We start from the raw sequence: 15,327 nt of genomic DNA, 5'->3' as shown, positions 1-15,327 counted from the left end.
TTATAGCCAAGATGGCTTCATAATTATTATTTGAAGTTGCGTTATTTCATTATCAGGTTACCCCTTGAACAACATCGTGGCTTAAAGTTTAATTTTCCAAAATAAATATAATTGTTGAAAGAAAAAATGTTGGTCGGTCTTTTATTTTAGTGAGAACTCCTTTCTGCTAGCCCATGGCTGGGGGGGGGGGGGGGGGGGGGGGGCGGGCGCGCAATCTGTAGTGCTATGGTGTCTGCATGGGGCAGAACTTTTTGGCATTATTGCATTGCAACAGTTCCCCCTCCTGCATGCAGACTCCATAGTGCTACGGCCTCCTAGCCCCATCATTGTCGTCAGCTTGGGAATGGAAGACTGCAGGGAGAGGAGGGGAATCTGACTTAAACAATGGGGCTTTACTGACAGCAATGATTGTTATTTTAGGTTGGGCCGATTTGACATGTCAAATCACACGCCAAATCGGATCCTATTGCCGGCGATGGCATCGTCCGAATCGGTGCAACGCCGCACAGATTCCAAAAAATAGTTCCAGCGCTACTTTTGGCGACTTCTGGGGCAATTTCAATAGACATTTGTGCATGAACAGATGTCTGTCATATCACCGCCAAAGTCGGACTGAAATGCCGGTTTAAAATCATGCGAGTGCAGCTGAACATGCACAATTTCAAAACTGCCCTCAGTGTGAACCTGATGTCCAGCAGACTTTCAGATTAAATGTTGTGTTAGGTTTGGCTTGAAGAAAATGTGGCAACCCTATTCTTCAGCATCCTATCCTATAGCCAGCCCACTGGCCACTGCTCTCTCAGGTACCGTGGCTCTGATGCCCAGCTGCAGCGTGAGGAGCTGACAGCCACAGCAAGCTGCAGGAAGAGGATAAGAATCTGTACCAATGGATGTGTGACTCCTGTCTGCTTTTCAGAGCCACACTTCTCAGGTTGTGAGTGTGCCAGGTGAAGGACAGCTGTGAGCTGCCTCATAAGGTGCATTGCATCCCATATCCTGGTAATCATCCTTACCTAAACACCTCAGCCCCTGCAGTTGCTGCCTTCCTCCCCACCCTTTCCATGAAAAAAACATTACTCCTAGGCTCCCACTGATAAACATCCTGGCCACTTTGCCTCACTAATGACAGCACATTGCTCTCTGCATAACTCCCAACCATCCCAGAATTTCATTGAAAACCTGGCATCCCTCAGATCCAGACTGAATCCAGGAGCAGTGCCGAAAGGAGTTCTGGAACTGGGCTCCACTAATCCCTCTGCTCTGGATCTGACCCCACTGCAGTGCAGCTGGCTCACCTCTTCTCCCTTCCACCGACTGCGTGGCACAGGGAATCAACCGTGGCTGGCACCCAGCACCCCCCCTTTGTCTCCCCCACTGCTCCTATCCCCCTGTGTGCCCCCTATTGCAGTATTGGTGGCTCTCCTCTCCCTCCTGCCAGCTGCACCGGGACATAGGACTCGGTTCAGGATGAAGAGCAGAGGGGCCAGTAAATATGTCATATTTTCCAGCCCCTTCCGATCACTCCTGTGTTCATTCATAACTGTTTACTATGCTTCAGCTTGTTAATGAACAAAAGCCTCTGTACAGAGCCTTCTGTTCATTACAGAGCCTTCTGTTCATTAACTGTTCAGTGCACCTAAAGCTGCAGAAAAAGGGGCTAAGGAATTTCTGTCCCCAGTCCCTTTCTCAGTCTCATTTTTGAGACCGTTTAGACACCTGGTATTTCACCAAAGCCCAACATTACTGCTAATATGTAAAAAAAAAAAAAAAAAAAAAAAAAAAAACACCCCACTTGGTCTCTGAAGAGTGATCAACATTTTGGATTTCTTTTTAAGAGAATATTTGACAGGCAATAAAGAGGTGTTGTATCGCCTCTTCACCATTTCAGCCATGCACTAGCATGCTTCAACTGTGTTGAACACAGGTTTGGGGCACTTGCAGAGCAGTGCTATTTACTTGAATGGGTCACATTCAGCAGAAGGTGAAGCAGTGAAGCAAAGTATTGTGGACGCAGTATGTTTACACCCCCAGGTGCTGCCTCTGTAGCTAAAGGGGATAGTGGTAGAGGCACACAGGGGATGCTAGATTATGAGGGGCAGAAGGGGACAATTTAACCACACCCACTTTTAAAACACATTTTGCCGCAGGGCACTACACTCGCCACAGGTCAAACCCCCCCCCCCCCCCCCGCCCAGGTTCACACTGAGCTGCGGGAATGAAGCCATGCACGTTCTGCTGAACTCGCAATTTCACTCCCGCATGTCAATACCGATTTTGGCAGCGATTTCACAGATATCCGTGTGGGTTTCTGCACAGATGTCAATGGAAATCGCACCCCGAAATCGTAAAAAGCAGTAGAGAAACTTTTTGAAATTGGTGCCACAAATGCAGTGTTGCACCGATTAGGGCAGTGCAATTGCCAGCGATTTGACATGTCAAAACTCACCAATTGTGAACCAGGGCTAAGTGTCCCTCATTCTCAACTTCAAAAGTTGGGATGCATGTATCTGTTTGAGAAGTGCATAAAATACCTTGTATTTTTTGCCAAAAATGTTGTGAGCTGAACACTCCCTTTGCACTCTGTTTGAACTCTATTAGGAGTGATCTATGTTTTTTGTAATCCATCAGAAATTAAATAGACAGGGCTGACAGCATTGGCTTAGGAATACAGAGCCACACATACTGTATTGTCATGTCAAAGAGAAAATTCGCTATACACTATTTCTGGCACAGCAACAGTTATATTTCTTGCAGCATGTTTAAAAGGATAAAAACAGAGAAACGTGCACATATTGCAAAGACGTACAAAATACAGTGTTTTTATAATTTGCCTTGACATACACTTTAAAATATACAGTGCAATAAAGTAACACATTAAAGAATGCATAAAAGGATATAGAGTAAAGAGTTTCTTAGCTAGGTCTCCAGATGGGATATACCAGGGATGCATCATAAGAAACATTTGAACCAATTTGCGATCCTTAGGGCTTCCATTTGAATCTAGACAAGACAAAGAGAAGACACCAATATTACCAAAGATGATTTAACACGTACTTTCCATTTTCTTTCTAATAGGAAAAGCAGCACTGAGGAGTTCAAAACATTCTCAAAATATACTTGATACAAAATCAAAAGTCACCAAGGTTCAAAAGTGTTGTCCAGTAGCCCATTTTTCATCAGTGTACAGAGATGCCCAATCACACTTTTGAGAGCATGAACACGGATATGTATAAGGGAAAAAAATATTTGGGCAATGTGGGTTAATTGATCACAAGCCTTTAGAACTGAATTGGTAAAATGTAATATCTGCTGGGAAATCTGACTGTTCCACTTCTCAGACAAGCTGAGGTAAAGTCCCTCTATATAGATAATTATAAACCTTACACAAAGCCAAGGATTTAAGAGTTTAACACATATTGATAGTGAAAGATATCAACCTTATGTAAATAAACCTAAAACCTTAGTATACTATAGTTTCTCTTTAATGCCATTTAACAGTTTAGTTTTAAAAGATATTGGTAACATGAGAGAAGCAGTAACCAATGACTTTCCATTGCCTTCTCTTTTTCCTTGCGTATGATGGAAATATTGGGGGTTATTTACGAAAGGCAAATCCACTTTGCACTACAAGTGCAAAGTGCACTTGAAAGTGCAGTCACTGTAAATCTTTGGGGTAGATCTGAAATGAGGGGAAGCTCTGCTGATTTTATCATCCAATCATGTGCAAGCTAAAATGCTGTTTAATTTTTCTTGCAAGTACCCCTTGGATCTACAACGACTGCACTTCCAAGTGCAATTTCAAGTGCACTTTGCACTTGTAGTGAAGTGGGAACGGGGGTCAGTTTATATGGCCATAGTTATGTATGTAGTAAGACTGATTTAGAATTTCAGCTAAGAAGTCATTCCTGTATATTTATGTTAAGAACATTTGTGACAGGCTGTGGTTAAAACACTGAATTCACCCCCCCCTTTGCATAGACATCTGTGCTTAGCACACTGACGCTCACCTTCCTGTAGGTAGAGTATGTCTAGCTGATTAACAAGATAGATAAGGAAACCGCAAGAGCAAGACCTGCAAACTTTGCAAGAGTACAAAGAATTCGCTTTGCTAAATTGCTTTGCATCAATAAAAGTAGGTTGGCTGTTTTAAAAGGTTAGAATGTTTTGTATAACGGAAATGTACTGCCTGTTTGCTTGTGACGTAATATGATAAATTATATGTACACTGTATGAGATGTATCGGGCACTCTTGACATGTAGACACTAGTCGGGTCAGGAGTGTCCATTCTTTTTGGCCAGAAAGATGGAATAAATCTCCCATACCAGAGTTCATTGTCCAACGTCATTTACCGATATCCTGCCTTAAACCTGCTACTTTATTTGGTGCATTTGGCCATGAGGGGGGAATATCGGTGTGACCTGTTGAGGCAGGTGGTACTGTTTTCCACCAGACCTACAAGGAGTGGTCCGAGAGGCCAGCCCTGTGGGCTATATCGTAGTCTCAAAAGGAGCCTTCTAGAACTGTTATCTAGGAGACTGCGCTGTGTCCCATTTGGTGGCCTGCTGTGGACGACCTTGGTAGCATCAAAAGGACCTGGGAATCTGAGAAATAGATAGCTGTAGCTCCAACGGGAACAGGTGAGAGTCTTTTTACTTTTGTTTTTGGATAAGTCAGACAGCCAGCCTCTCGACGGATCGAGAGAAGGTAAGCCTGATCACCTTCCGAGAGAGACGTCCGTTCAGATGATTGTGCATCTTTCAGACGAATCCTCAGTCAGTCAGTAATTTTTGGGTGGGAGGGTCTGGTATTATTGATGTGTGTATGAGACATCACTTTGTGGTGAGGTGACAGTTGTCCTCTAAGTGTGTTTCCTGGCCGGGAGACCGCGCCCAGGCCACTGACCGAGGGAAGCGTTGTCTATTGTTCCTACTTGTGTCGAGGATTCAGACCCCTTACTGAATTCTCATCACTTACCCTACCCTCTGTGTCTGTCTTGGTGTCTTTTAGGTTACAAGAATGGGTGGGAAACAGTATTGAATCTCCCCTACAATCCATGAGCTCCAACTTTAGGAAGGGATTTTCTAAGAACTGAAAAAAAAAAATAGTCCTGAGAAATTGATAACATTGTGTGAGAAAGATTGGCCCCGCTATGGAGCGCGGTGGCCCCCACAGGGCACCATTGACCGATTATTTGAGATTATTATGTCAGACTCAGAAACATGACCAAGATACACCTTCCAGGAGTACTGTTCGTTCGGATGATTGTGCATCCCTCAAATAAATCCTCAGCCAGTCAGGAGGAATATCCGTCCAGATGATTGTGCATCTCTCGGATAAATCCTCAGCCAGTCAGTCGGGAGGAGTGTTCGTCCAGATGGATTGTGCATCTTTCGGACAAATCCTCAGTCAGTCATCTAGGAGAAAACATCCGTCTGGATGATTGTGCATCCTTTGGACAAATGGGAGATAAAGACCTGCAGTGGATAGGGGCCACAAAAAGAGGAACAGTGCAGAATTATGGTTATGACAAGAGTAGTGTCACGGACAAAACAAACAAAACATATATTCTCAACCCAAAGAGACAGATCAGCCTCCCCCGTATGTAGAGGAACGGACCTCAGATAGAGACAGGTCAGAACTATGTCCAAATTCCCCGTCCAGTAAACAATGGGACTCAAGTTGTCCACCTACATCAGATTCAGCAAGTTTGTCAATGCCAAATCTCAGTAAATATACTCCGAACTGTAACACTCTGGGTATAGGCAGGACAGAAATAGGGAACTCAGTAGTAGTCAATGGGCTCCCCAATCAAGTGTCTACTTCCACTCCGAGAAATCCTGATGCAAATAGCCGGACCCTTGCCCCGTCTTTCAACATACATCTGCAAATGCCCCTAAGAAAACAGGCAGTGGGGGGGGGACATCGGACTCTAGTTTACACCCCATTTTACCACAACAGATTTACTGAACTGGAAGATTCATAACCCTGCCTACTCTTAGAAGCCCCAAGCCATGACAGATTTGCTCCGGTCAATAACTCAGACCCATAACCCCACTTGGTCGGACTGCCAGCAACTTTTATTGACCCTTTTTAATACTGAGGAGAGACAGAATTAACCAAGCAGTGCAGAAGTATAAAGTCAAAAGACCCTTCCTATTAGAAAGACTTTGTAGTTTGGGGGGGTGGGCATCAAGTCCAACATCAGTTCCTGTACATGCCGGATTGCCCTATTCCTATGCTGGGCAGAGACTTACTTGCTAAACTCAGAGCATACATATACTTCCAATCTGATGGACAGGCTATCCTAAAATTGCCCCATCCCTTTGAAGCCCGCATACTGCAAGACATCCCGGGACTATGGGCAGAAGACAACCCACCAGGACTAGCCAGACACATTTCCCCAATCCTTATTGAATTAAAATCAGGAGCCACTCCAGTCAGCCTGAAACAGTACCCAGTCCCTTGAAAAGCCCTAGTAGGAATACAAAAGTACTTAAAATCCTACACTATGGAATTCTAAAACCCTGTCAGTCTCCCTGGAATACACATCTACTCCCAGTACAGAAACCCGGAACAGCTCACTGTCGTCCTGTTCAAGACCTCAGAGTGGTCAATCAGGCTGTAATGACCATTCACCCAGTGGTCCCAAACCCATACAACCTATTGGGATTAATACCAGGGGAGGCCACCTATTTCACAGTTCTGGATTTGAAAGATGCCTTCTTCTGTCTCAGAGTGGCAGAACAATCCCAGCGCATTTTTGCTTTCCAATGGGAGGACCCAGAGACTGGGGGTAAGGGACAACTGACATGGACACGTTTACCCCAGGGACTCAAAAACTCCTACACTATTTGGAACAGCCCTGACCCAAGACCTGAAATCCTTCAAGTCTGATCCTGAGAATAGAGTCCTCCTTCAGTATGTGGATGACCTATTGATTGCCGCCAAAAATAGAGAAGAGTGCCTTCAAGCTACTAATGAACTGTTACAATTACTGTGGGAGGCAGGTTATAAGGTGTCCCGGAGAAAGGCGCAATTGTGCCAAGAGACTGTAAAGTACCTGGGATTCAGAGTATCACAAGGACAGAGACAATTGGGAGAAGGCAGGAAAGGAGCCGTTTGTCAGATTCCCACCCCGACTACCAGACGGCAAGTACGTGAATTCCTGGGGGCGGCAGGATTCTGCTGAATCTGGATACCGGACTTTGCCACAAAAGCCAGACCCCTCTATGAATCCACAAAGGGGGGAGAAAAGGAACCTTTTCAATGGGGAGAACAAAACAGAGTATTCCAAGACATTAAGGTCTCCCTAATGCAGGCTCCTGCGCTAGGCCTGCCAGATAGCCAAAAAGTCCTCTATTTGTATGTCAGTGAAAAACAAGGAATAGCAGTAATACTTGGGGTCGTGGCAGCACCCTGTAGCATACCTTTCAAAACAACTGGACACTGTAGCTCAGGGATGGTCATCCCGCCTGCGGGCCATCACAGTAACAGCCCTCCTTGTGGCCGAAGCTGACAAGTTGTCATTAGGTCAGGAGACTTATGTCCGAGTCCCACACCAATTACAGGCATTAATGGATTACAAGGGGAATCACTGGTTTACTAACAGTCAAATGGTTGAATATCAAGCTATGCTGTGTGAAAATCCTCGTATCCACTGAGAGACTGTAAACACTTTAAACCCAGCCACTCTGCTCCCCACCTCACAGGAACCCCTAACTCATGACAGTCTCCAGGTAATGGATATGCAAGCCAACCAGACTTGAAAGACAGCCCCTTGGAAAATCCAAACGTTGAGTACTTTACTGATGGAAGCAGTTTTGTAAAAGATGTTTATCCCCAGATATAGGCTCAGACAATGGCCCTGCCTTTGTCCACAAGTGCCTCCAGGAATTAGCAACAGCACTTAAGATTACTTGGAAACTACACACTGCATATAGGCCCCAAAGCTCTGGAAAAGTTGAACGAATGAACCGCACGCTCAAGTCACAACTGGCCAAGATCTGTCAGGAAACCCAAATGGAATGGACCTTGATGTTGTCCATTGCTTTACTGAGAATTTGGAGTACCCCCAACAAAGAGGACAAATCTGTCCCCTTTAAGGTACTGTATGGTAGGCCCCCACCCATCATTAGAGGGATAAGAGGAGACTTGCACCAGATAGGAGGGGTAGTTAACCATGAACTGATACAGAGACTTGGGGAGAGTAAGCAAGACATAGGGAAATGGGTTCAAGAGAAACTTCCCATAAGCCTGTCGAACCCAGTACACCCCTTCAAACCAGGAGACACAGTGTGGGTAAAGGAGTGGAACTTAACCCCACTAGGGCCAAAATGGAGAGGTCCTTACACTGTTCTGTTATCTACCCCAACAGCCATTAAGGTAGCTGAGGTGACACCCTGGATACACCTCTCCAAGGTAAAACGAGCTGCTGACCTCAGACTCCTGGCACAGTAGAGTAGATCCCCAAGATCCTTTGAGACTGAGATTGACCAGAGAAATCAGAAGGAAGAACTCCAGCCCTGTGTTCAGCACACCCCTGGAAGCTGCTGAATTTAGGCACGGCAGAAGATAGACAGACTGCAGCCCTGCGGCCAACACTCCTGGAAGCTGCTGGCTCAACGCACGGCGGAAGATAAAGGATATCTACTAAGCTCTGCTCCAACCACACCCCGGACGCTGGCTGGTCTATGCACAAGCTGAAGCCTGAGGATATTCAGTGTAATGTTTACTAAAATCTTTATAATGAGACTGTTGATAGTCATAATAGTGATACTGACCGGGCTAAAAGAGGGGGAGTGTAACTCATGTGAACCTTATATAAAGACCACCAGAGTAGGATCCATAACTACCAAGATGTTACAGTGGCACTCCCATTATCAATGCAAGGGCACAGAGACTGGTGCTTGCATACATAATGGGACTACCTATTCAATGTGCTCAGTTGAAAATCAGATAACCTGTTATAACCCTACCTATGCACCCTATAAAACTTGGCTAACTGCTCGGAGCTTTAGCTCTACCGGTAAGCTGGTAAACCATACCCTGATCACCAACTCAAGTATTGCAGAGACAAGTTTTAATTTTCTGATTCTCCCTATAGTGTATGGAGTGATAATATTTTTACTCTTTTTGCATTCTTATTGTTACCATGGGCCAAGGGTCACTATCCCAGTGTTTTATAAGTTAATGAGACCCGACTGGAGCTGACAATGGGGAATAGTCTAGGTAGAAGAATGTTTTGTTAACTGGATAAAAGAAAGAGAAAACCTGCGCTATGAAGCAAAAAAATTAATATAACTGCAGCTGCAACAAAACCACAAATATCAATGAGGTGAAAAATTACAAAGAAAAAATTGTGCGCTTGCATTAGATATTTAAATCTATATTACTACATGATTATCATAAGTAGATAAACAAATAAAAAATAAATAAAAAACACCATCAAAGTTAATTGTGAGTGATTTAGAAAGTCGCTATGCTACAGAGCAAACAGCGACATGCAAGTCAAATCCTAATATTGACCATTGCATACATATAAACCAACAATAAAGTTATAAACTGGTGTGCAAAAAAGAAAAAACAAAAAAACAAAAAGGTTATTCCACCCAAGTGCAAAGTCATAAGTGAAAAAGTTCAAAATTGCATCCTGAGTCGCAGGAAAAACGCATATCCAAAGTTCATGAATTGTGTTCCTTTGTGTGTATAAAGGAATAAGGGGACGTGAAGGGACCTCCAACCACCAGTGGATCCGAAGGTTGATAATAGATGTATCCTTACCAGACACGTTGGACCTCCTTTATAGCAAGGTCTTAGAAGCATGCAGATTTAGCCCTCTGCAGGGACAGTAGTCAGCTCACCACACAGCTGGAGATGGTTCCGACACTTCTGCATTGATGTAAACACTCCATCGTTTGGACTCTTAGGTAAAGGGGAGAAAGAAAAAACTCCAATGGTATAGTATGTAAAAAAAAAGGGGAATTTTATTGCCTCAGACAACTAGGCATCTTTAAAACATCCAAAACATAAAAACATAAAAGCCGGCAAAATATAAAAAACAGACGCCCGTGCTAGGTTACATGGGGCTCTATGGCGATCTGGCGTACACTGCGTAGCCACACCCTACATACATGTTTCGTGATAGGTCACGTCTTCAAACGTGCCCCTTTGAAGACGTGACCTATCACGAAACATGTATGTAGGGCGTGGCTACGCAGTGTACGCCAGATCGCCATAGAGCCCCATGTAACCTAGCACGGGCGTCTGTTTTTTATATTTTGCCGGCTTTTATGTTTTTATGTTTTGGATGTTTTAAAGATGCCTAGTTGTCTGAGGCAATAAAATTCCCCTTTTTTTACATACTATACCATTGGAGTTTTTTCTTTCTCCCCTTCTTTACCTACGAGTCCAAACAAGGGAGTTTTTACATCAATGCGGAAGTGTCGGAACCATCTCCAGCTGTGTGGTGAGCTTACATCTACTGTCCCTGCAGAGGGCTAAATCTGCATGCTTCTAAGACCTTGCTATAAAAGGAGGTCCAACATGTCTGGTAAGGATACATCTATTATCAACCTTCGGATCCACTGGTGGTTGGAGGTCCCTTCACGTCCCCTTATTCCTTTATACACACAGGAATACAATTCATGAACTTTGGATATGCGTTTTTCCTGCGACTCAGGATGCAATTTTGAACTTTTTCACTTATGACTTTGCACTTGGGTGGAATAACCTTTGTTTTTTGTTTTTTCTTTTTTGCACACCAGTTTATAACTTTATTGTTGGTTTATATGTATGCAATGGTCAATATTAGTATTTGACTTACATGTCGTTTGCTCTGTAGCATAGCGACTTTCTAAATCACTCACAATTAACTTTGATGGTGTGTTTTATTTATTTTTTATTTATTTGTTTATCTACTTATGATAATCATGTAGTAATATAGATTTAAATATCTAATGCAAGCGCACAATTTTCTCTTTGTTTAGAAGAATGTTTTGTGCCTGCTAGTGAGGCCACCATAAAAAAAAAAAAAAAAAAAAAAAAAAAAAAAAAAAAAACCCTATGTTGTCTAGTGATGCTTAATCTCGCTCATATTAATTGCTATGATTATGATCAAAGGGGGGAATGATGTGGGAACGGGGGTCAGTTTATATGGCCATAGTTATGTATTTCAGCTAAGAAGTCATTCCTGTATATTTATGTTAAGAACATTTGTGACAGGCTGTGGTTAAAACACTGAATTCACCCCCCCCCCCCCCTTTGCATAGACATCTGTGCTCAGCACACTGACACTCACCTTCCTGTAGCTAGAGTATGTCTAGCTGATTAACAAGATAGATAAGGAAACCACAAGAGCAAGACCTGCAAACTTTGCAAGAGTACAAAGAATTCGCTTTGCTAAATTGCTTTGCATCAATAAAAGTAGGTTGGCTGTTTTAAAAGGTTAGAATGTTTTGTATAACGGAAATGTACCACCTGTTTGCTTGTGACGTAATATGATGAAAATTATATGTACACTGTATGAGATGTATCGGGCACTCTTGACATGTAGACACTAGTCGGGTCAGCAGTGTCCATTCTTTTTGGCCAGAAAGATGGAATAAATCTCCCATACCAGAGTTTTGTCCAACGTCATTTACCGATATCCTGCCTTAAACCTGCTACTTTAGTAGTTTGCACTTGTAGTGCAAAGTGGATTTGCCTTTCGTAAATAATGTGCTGTTCTCATTGTGCAGAGCATTTTTCGCATAAGACTAGACATGCACATTTCGATCTCTTGTTCAGTCCCTTGGTCAGAATAAGAGAAATCAGTTGATTAAGCAACTTGGATAGGAGGAAACTACTCTCAGTTGTATTCAGGCAGTCGCACATACATGGTTGCTTGAATAGCCGAACTGACTGCATCTGATTGGATTCACTGTTCAGCTGACAATTTTCCACCTAACATTCGTTTTTAGGCTATGTTCACACTGATTCGACATGAAAGTCGTATGACTTCCAGACCGACTTTGCCCTGCTACTTCATGGCACATAAAGAGTAAATGGAGTATTTAAATACAAAAAAAAGTTTAAATTTATTGTATAAAAGAATTTAAATCATGTAAACATGTAACATGAGGAATGCGTTTATAACATTTTCACCAATGTACATACAATAGTATACAGTACTCTTGCACCCAACACTTTTCGGAGTACACGTATCTCAGGAGCAAGAGAGATTTCTATTCTGGAATAAAATATATTAAATCGAAGAGGATAAGAATATATGACATCACATATATACAATATTCTATAAACAATTTTCACAGAGTACACTTACGTATTTGTGATGAGTTACTGAATTAACATTCCATTATATTATAGTTAAAAACAAGGATTTAGGACAGGTGTGCCAGGTAGATTCTCAGCTCCAAAAGCACTTTTTTTGGCATGGGGTTTCCGCTCACAATCCATACCAGACCAAAGGGCGCAGGGGGGGGGGGCGCCACGTGTGCTTTTTTCCCTCCCCCTCAAGAACCGCAGAGCACATGTCTCATGCCAAAAGTCAGATCAGTTAAGATGATGATCCCGACTTCAATTCAAATCAATGGGCTGAAATCATGCCCAAGTCAGACCAGAGTAGTGTAGGAAGCATTTTCGAAGTCAGACCGACACAAGTCAGACCAGTTAAGATGGCTCTCATAGGGGACCATTGATTTTGACATACGACCTGAAGTAGGAGCACATGTCGAACCAACCCTTAAATTTAAAATGTTAAAGCAGGGTGGAGCTGACAGCTGTGCATGGTCAGCTTAAAGGCCAAGTTCACCTTTCCAGAAAAAAAAAAAAAAAAAAAACACCACATACACACGTCTTTTCGCAGAATTTTTTTTTTTTTTTTTTAAGAGAAGTCTGCAGAGCATTGCATCTGCAATCAGTAGATAGCGGGTGCAATCTCAGGCTCATGCACACACTACCTAGAGCTCTCTGCCCGTACAGAGGTTCCTAAGCAAATCAGCAATGTGAAAGAAATTTGGGTGTGCTGATCAGTGCGCCCGCAGTTCATTCAAATTACAAGTCCGTCTGCAGTGGTGGATGGGACTTCTAGTTTACTCATTCACAGATTCCTGTGAATGAATGACGTTGCTGTGTGGGTGAAGAACCCCTGCCCGCCATCATAGTGGAGGTGAGGGTTAGAGGGGGTGCTGCATTAGTAACATATGTTACACCCTAAATACGGATGTAACAAGTTACAAAAGGTGAACTTATCCTTTAAGGCCACAGAAAACGTCATGTGATTATATTAATGCAAGAAGCTATTATCAGATGCTTCTATAATGTGCACGGACTATTAAAAAAAAAAAAAAAAAAAAACACACTGACACTGTATATGGTCTATAACAGGAGTATGCAACCTTTTGAACATAATGTGTTGAAAAAGAGTACCAGCTACAAAAAAAAAAAAAGTCAAACTTTCCACACAAAAGGAAATTTCATAAACTAAATGCTGTAAATAACTTTAACAGTAAGAAATATTGATTTTTGTGCATTTACACATCAAATCAGCCAAATTCCACGCTCTCACCAGGATGCTGACGTAAGACGTCAGAGCGGGGGGAGGGGCCGGTCGGCGGCGCAAGTGCGAGGGAGAGGAGGCAGGATGAACGCCCCAGGAAACTTAAGCGTGGCGAGGGGTGAGAGCCCGGTGCCGCATCGTAGCTAGGCGCTCATTAGATGCCCAGGGGTCCCCCCTGCTTTACCCAGCTGGTGTTAAAGGGAACATCTCCCCCACTCGAGGTGAGACGTGCAGTCAATGGAGCGCTTGAGGATTGTGAGCGAAGGAAGAGAAGCCGCGTAGCTCACTGGCTTACCGGAGCCTTGGTGTCATTACCCCGGAGCTCGGAATCTGCGTTTCCCGCTCGCCCTAGGACTTAGGGTGAGCGCCCTTCCTATTCCCCCCCTGGTTTCTTCTCCTCCCCATCGACATCCCCTCAGCGGCTTACCACGCACAGCATATGAATCAGGTGAATCAACAGGTGAGCGGAGCCTCATGAAACAGGACAGCACCAACTCAGGACTTGTAAATGACCTGTTAACTTTTCCTATTGTGCAAACAGAAGACATCTTACCCAGGTATGAGCCATACATTTTTTTGAGGGCACAAGATCTAATAAGTTTGATACAAAAACTAACACTAAAAGGAGGAAGGCGGAAGGAAGGAAAAGAAGGTGGGGACAGGGGGAAGGAAGGAAGAGAGGAGAAAACGAAGGGGAAATTGAGTCCAGCGGAGAGCATACAATATCCTTGCCGGAGCATAGCTTGAGAGCCCTAAGTAAGGCCCTCGAAGTAAAGCTCAGGAATACCTGAGATAGGACTGTCACATGCAGGACCTTGATACCCCCTTTGTGAGTTTGGGCCTATTAGTTAACTATAACACGTTTCAGAACAAAATTTAAAGGTCAGAGGTCATATGACAGAGCCAGCAGGCAGCAAGACAATCTGCTAAGCATGAGAAGTCGCAACCAAAAATCAGCAGAGCCCAAGACCCCTAGGGAGAGCCTAAACTCGAGTTAGATTCAAAAATCTCTTAAAGAGACGAGTGTGAAAAGCCCTGGTACTGAGTTGAAACAAGGGGGAACAAAAATAAAAAGAAAACAGCTGAAGCAGAAGGGGGGGCAAGGAGAGGTACCCAGAGAAAACCCTGAGAGTGAAGGTGGTCCTAGTGCTAGGGAGATGGAAGACTAAAGAAAAAAAACGGACGTACTGCCTACCAAGACAGAAATGCTGGAGATGTTTTCAAATCTTGAAACCGCTATAAAGTCAGAAATATCAAATGTGAGGATGGATATGAGCCTCCTATTGTGCAGAGTTGAGGAGGTGGAGGAGACTTCAGGTATTCATGTCAAGGAGATTTCAGAGCTTAAATCGCAGTTGACCAAATTGCAGAGTGATTATCGCATGCTGACATATAAACTAGAACAACAAGAGAACCAAAGTCGCCGGCAGAATTTGCGCATTAGGTCCCTACCTGAACAGCAAAATGAGGACTTGTTCTCTAAGGTGAAAACATTTTTTAACCCAATATTGGGCCAAGGGGATGATGCGTCATTAAGGATTGACAGAGTACACAGGATCAGAAAACCCCCCAACTTAAGGGTAGATATCCCTCGAGAAGTTATAGTAAAAATTTCACTCATTTGAGGATAAGGAGAAGATATGGAGGAACTTACGGGGTTCCCCCGCAGTCCGCTTTGAAGATAAAGACCTCCAGATCTTTACTGATCTTTCCGCAGGCACTTTGGCGAGGAGAAGGCAACTTAGACCCCTACTGGAACAACTCAGAAGGG

The 15,327-nt window shown here is 43.6% G+C and overlaps 1 protein-coding gene across 6 annotated transcripts in view; it reads right to left on the bottom strand.

Annotated features, from left to right (window-relative positions):
• The window catches only part of RASGRP2 (RAS guanyl releasing protein 2), a 1,629,940-nt gene that overhangs the window by 1,354,161 nt on the left and 260,452 nt on the right, over positions 1–15,327 (bottom strand). For all 6 annotated transcript variants that reach the window (XM_073605066.1, XM_073605065.1, XM_073605067.1 and 3 more), the window contains exon 3: positions 2,898–3,000. In XM_073605066.1, coding sequence (XP_073461167.1) covers positions 2,898–3,000 — 103 coding nt within the window. The remainder of the gene's footprint in view (positions 1–2,897; positions 3,001–15,327) is intronic.

This window comes from Aquarana catesbeiana, linkage group LG11 (assembly GCF_042186555.1).
Source record: "Aquarana catesbeiana isolate 2022-GZ linkage group LG11, ASM4218655v1, whole genome shotgun sequence".
In the NCBI taxonomy this organism is placed as follows: domain Eukaryota; kingdom Metazoa; phylum Chordata; class Amphibia; order Anura; family Ranidae; genus Aquarana; species Aquarana catesbeiana.
This window is presented reverse-complemented; position numbering and strand designations above follow the sequence as displayed.